The sequence below is a fragment of the Berghia stephanieae genome, chromosome 2, assembly GCF_034508935.2.
Source record: "Berghia stephanieae isolate SIO BIC M18660-M18661 chromosome 2, UCSD_Bste_1.3, whole genome shotgun sequence".
Classification (NCBI taxonomy): domain Eukaryota; kingdom Metazoa; phylum Mollusca; class Gastropoda; order Nudibranchia; family Aeolidiidae; genus Berghia; species Berghia stephanieae.
In genome coordinates, this window is record NC_088361.1 from 17070380 (window position 1) to 17075379 (window position 5000).

General features: G+C 38.3%; 1 protein-coding gene across 4 annotated transcripts in view; it reads left to right on the forward strand.

Moving 5' to 3' along the window:
• The window catches only part of LOC144964411 (sodium/calcium exchanger 2-like), a 142247-nt gene that overhangs the window by 124318 nt on the left and 12929 nt on the right, over window positions 1–5000 (forward strand). For all 4 annotated transcript variants that reach the window (XM_078898631.1, XM_078898633.1, XM_078898634.1 and 1 more), the window contains 3 exons: window positions 2218–2236; window positions 3659–3832; window positions 4843–5000. The exon at window positions 4843–5000 is cut by the window's right edge and continues 5 nt beyond it. In XM_078898631.1, the coding sequence (XP_078754757.1) occupies window positions 2218–2236; window positions 3659–3832; window positions 4843–5000 (351 nt within the window). The remainder of the gene's footprint in view (window positions 1–2217; window positions 2237–3658; window positions 3833–4842) is intronic.

The window sequence follows — 5000 nt, forward strand, 5'->3', positions numbered from 1 at the left end:
TCGATTAAATTTACCCTCATCTTGTCAAAGATTCTAAAACCTGGGACTAAGCGGAAGTCCCAGGTTTGAGAGTGTTTTTATAAGATAAGGGAAACTTTAATCGATCGATATTTGAAGGATGAGTTTTCTGGCCAAAACTACAAATCATCAGGCTTTTATTCAGAGTACGGTAGTAGTGTACAAGAGATGAAGTGAGTAGAAAAGTGCCAGAGGACAATAGAGAATAAAAATTTTTTCGCGGCGGTGGTGTGGTTTGAACCCGCGACCTAATTGGTACGACAACTCCGCCTGGCCGGAGGCGGAGTTGTCGTACTAATTAGGTCGCGGGTTCAAACCCCACCACCGCCGCGAAAAATGTTTTATTCTCTATTTTCCTCTGGCACTTTTCTACTCACTTCATCTCTTGTTGTTACCACATCTGCTCCACTCACTTTTCGGTAGTAGTGTACTTACTCATTTTAGTGTATATCCATTTTCTGTTGTTGAATAATTAGTTTTGATTGTTGTGTTTGTTGTAACATTTTCTATAACAACCCCCCCCCCCTCTCTCTCTCTCTCTCTTTCTCTCTCTCTCTCTCTCTTTCTCTCTCTCTCCTCTCTCTCCCCTCTCTCTCTCTCCTCTCTCTCTCTCTCTCTCTCTCTCTCTTCTCTCTCTTCTCTCTCTCTCTCTCTCTCTCTCTCTCTCTCTCTCTCTCTCTTCTCTCTCTCTCTCTCTCTCTCTCTCTCTCTCCTCTCCTCTCCTCTCTTCTCCCTCTTCTCTCCTCTCTCTCTCTCTCTCTCTCTTTCTTTCTTTCTTTCTTTCTTTCTTCCCTCTCCCACTCTTTTACTTCCTTTCTGTGTATTCACTAATTTGTTTCCTTACGCCCTATTCATTGTCTTTCCATTCCAACAACCTTTTTTGTTTTTAGACATTGCATTGAATATTCCCATATTATACAAGTGGAATCACATTTAATTCAGATCACTAACTGTTTGTGACACGTTTACTGTTTTAGACCCGTCAATCTAATTAAATTTAAAAATTATTGCTTTACATAGATTCAGAATTGAGTAGTTTTAATTCAATTTTGATGTATTATTCATTGTCAACCTGTGTCACCATTGCCCACCTCTTAAAATAAAATAACTAAAATGAAAATAAAGCAAATACCAGAGACCCTTATTCATGCCATATCCAGCTAAGATAGTCGTTGCTCACAGTACTGTACTTTAAAGTGAGCAATACGATTCAATAGTCTGATGTCACGCCGCCCGGCAATGGCGGCCATCTTGGTTCTAAACAAAGAAAATCATTACTTTTTATTTTTCATGCTGGCTAGAACTTTTCATATGTCTTGTGATAAGAATGTGTAAAGGTCAAAACATGATCAAATGTATGTGTTTTTTTCCTCTGGATACCCTTTATGCTCGCCGGAGAAATATTTCATACGGGCGTCCGCCATTGTTCCGATTGTTTAAAGCCAGTGTTACTAAGTTACCATGCGTCATTAGGAAGGAAATGACGTTACGACTGTTGAAGAGTATTGAGTGAGTGTGTTTGTGAGCAAATTAAGTCCCTTGATTAGTGACCAAATAATAATTGAATTCAATAGCAACGAGCAACTTGGTTCTTAACAAAGAAAATCGGTACTTTTCATTCTTCATGCTGGCTAGAACTTTTTCACATGTCATGTGATCAGAATGTATAGAAGTCAAAACATGATCAGATTTATAATGTTTTTCTCCTCTGGATACACGTTATGCTCGTCGATAATTAAGAACCAGTTACTATGTTTCATTACGAGGGAAGTGACGTCACTACTGTTGAAGCCTATTACAAAGAACAAGATGAAAGGGACTGGTAACTCGGCGTTGTGGCTCATTGCGTTTATGTATGTTGTACGATTTGTGAGTTCTGTATACTAACAGAAAAAAAGCCCTTCAAAACATCATTTTCATGAAAATTATCAATTCTGATGGATATGTACTAAGAGAAAGAATCAGTGAAAAGTGCATTCATTGTAATAGAGGTTTAGACTCTTTTTAAAGAAGAAGAATGAGATGGTAATAGGCAGGGCACGAACCTGAGTTATTGTCCAATTTGCCATCTCGTCAAATCGTTATCTGTAAACATTCTGTGAAAGTTTATTTTCAATTGAGTTTGAAAGAAAAAATAAGGTGAATAGAATTGCATTTATATTCAATCCATAATATAATGCTTTTTATTATTCATTTCAGACCAAGAACAAAATTGCAAGTAAGTTTCCTGTCTTTGTTAAACTAGTATTATTATTTTCATGAGTATTATTGTATACGTTATGAGTACCGCATTTCTATTTCTAATAAAAGTAAAATAGAAAAAAAGATATGAATATGCACAGGTGCAGGATAAGAGTTAGATAAGCCAAAGATATTATGCATATGATACAGTACCATACAAATCTGGAAGAAAAATCAGTGAAATTGCTCCACCCCCCGCCCCCTTCCCCTCAATCAGCCTTCCGATTGCTATCATAAACTCATACCGTTAGATGTATTACTGTTGGTGTTATTTTGTTTTATTGATTTAAAATATATATTATGAACCACGAAGTTCACGGATCTGAAGGTATCTGATTTTTCTATTGTATCAAATTGACAGTGGCAATCGCTTGCTACCCTATAGATAGGACGCAAAGTATTCCCGCTAGATTGAATAGATCCCGAGTGGATAGAGGGATCAGAAAAACAAAACAAAACAAACCTAGTTGCAATCATTTACTTATTAACCCTCTCCTTACCAACCATAGGAAAATCGTCACATTCGTTACGATACAACCGACACTTTTCTCACTCTTATTTCTCTTGTACATCACAAAATGTAAAGAAATGCTTTGATTACAGCTATAAATACTAAACACTGTGCTGCAGACATCATTCTGCTGATCAATATTCTGTATAGAATGCATTTGTTACTTTTTTGTTTGATTAGGAAAAGTCCATTTTTTGTGTCGGGTGGGTGTGAATTTTCGGGGGAAATTCTAAAAATGGCTGGTAAGGAGAGAGTTGAACAAGTCCTCTACCAACGAGGTCATTTACTACAAACGAAAAGCCTTTTTTATCTTTTGGCACACACCTTTTACTACGTATATTGAAAGGACCCGCAATTTTAGCTTTTAACAAAAACTTGTCGATTATGATAGTGTGTTTTTTTTACGAAATTCACTCTTTAAATTCACTTTTGTTTGTTTGTTTGTTTGTTTGTTTGTTTGTTTGTTTGTTTGTTTTGCTTTGTTGTTGAAGTTGTTTTGTTTAATTTCCCATAAATTCCGACAGATCATTACCTCTTTTTTTCTCTATTGATCCTATGCATTTAGGCAAAATACTCACAACATCCGCCAGTCGAATATACGGTACAGACACACGAAATTACGTGTAACCTTAAACATTTATAGAGTCAGATTGATATAATCTAGTGATGGATGTCTAAAAATAACAAAGAGCTGAGTGACGTCAATTTTGTTCTTTATATACAAAAAATCACTCTTTGAGTTCTTTTTGTTGTTGTTGTTGTTTATTTATTGGTTGTGTTTTGTTTTGGTGTTGTGGTTGTTTGTTTAGTTTTCCATAAATTCGGATATAGACCTTTACCACCACTTAGCAACCTTTCCCAACACCTACCTCTTGTCTTTCCTCCAAGGTTCCAGTGAATGCAGTGGGAAATGGTGGCATGGCAACTCCCAAATCGGAAAGCAACCCTGTGACACCATCGAGTGTCTCGGCCAGTGTAGGAGGAGCTGTTTCCGTTGACTTTGAGACCAGGGAGGGCTCGGCCAAACCTGGCAAAGATTTCAGATATACCCAAGGGACTCTCGTAAGGATTACAAGCATAGCTAGATAGGCGATTCTAGTTGTCTTGTAGAGAATTGTCACAAGCATAGCAAGGCGATTCCGTCAGTCTTGTAGAGAATTGTCACAAGCATAGATAGGCGATTCCGTCAGTCTTGTAGAGAATTGTCACAAGCATAGCAAGGCGATTCCGTCAGTCTTGTAGAGAATTGTCACAAGCATAGATAGGCGATTCCGTCAGTCTTGTAGAGAATTAATGTCCTTGGACTTTCAAACTGATAGTCGAAAGAATTGATTCTGACTCCAGTGATGAAGGACAACTCCCCCCCCCTCCCCCCTCTATCTCTCCCCCCCCCCCCTCTATCTCTCACCCCTCTCTCTCTCTCTCTCTCTCTCTCTCTCTCTCTCTCTCTCTCTCTCTCTTTGATATATCTCCTCTCCTCCTACTCAAAAAAAATAATAATTGAGCTTTTATATAGGGCATTATCCACTAAACGTGCTCAAAGCGCTTTAGAAGGGGTTTCTGGCCAACAGCAACATTTAACATTTAAGACGGGACATGAGGCAACGCTGTTAACGACCAGGTACTCATTTACACCTGAGCACGGTGAGAGGATATGAGTAAGGAGCCTTTTCCAAGGACTCAACTTTGCGCCGAGCGAGGCTCGAATCCAGGACCTTCCGATCCGAAAGCGAGTGTCATACCACTAGACCACATAGCCGCACATAGATAGGCGATTCCGACTGTCCTGTCGAGAAATGTCCTTGGGCTTTCAAATAGAATTTGTGTTTATATATATATATATTATATATATATATTATATATATAATAATATATATATAAATATAATATCAGTCCCTAAGCTAAAGTAAAACAAACAACAACAAAAAAAATCAAAAAAAGAAAACAACTGCCCCCAGGCAACCTGTCCGGATAATGGAGACACCAGGGTTGTTAAAGTATAATATCTTTAAAATGATGTCAACAAAACGATCACTGATCTTTCTCTTGTTTTTTTCCTCTCTCCGAACCAGATATTCAACGATAGCGAATACCGCAAGACCATCACTATCCCCATCGTCAACGACAATCAGTACCAGGCAGATGTAGATTTCTACGTCATTCTGAAGAATCCGCACGGGGGTACTGGCATCGGTGACCCCAGCGTCACCAGGGTTACCATTGTTGACGA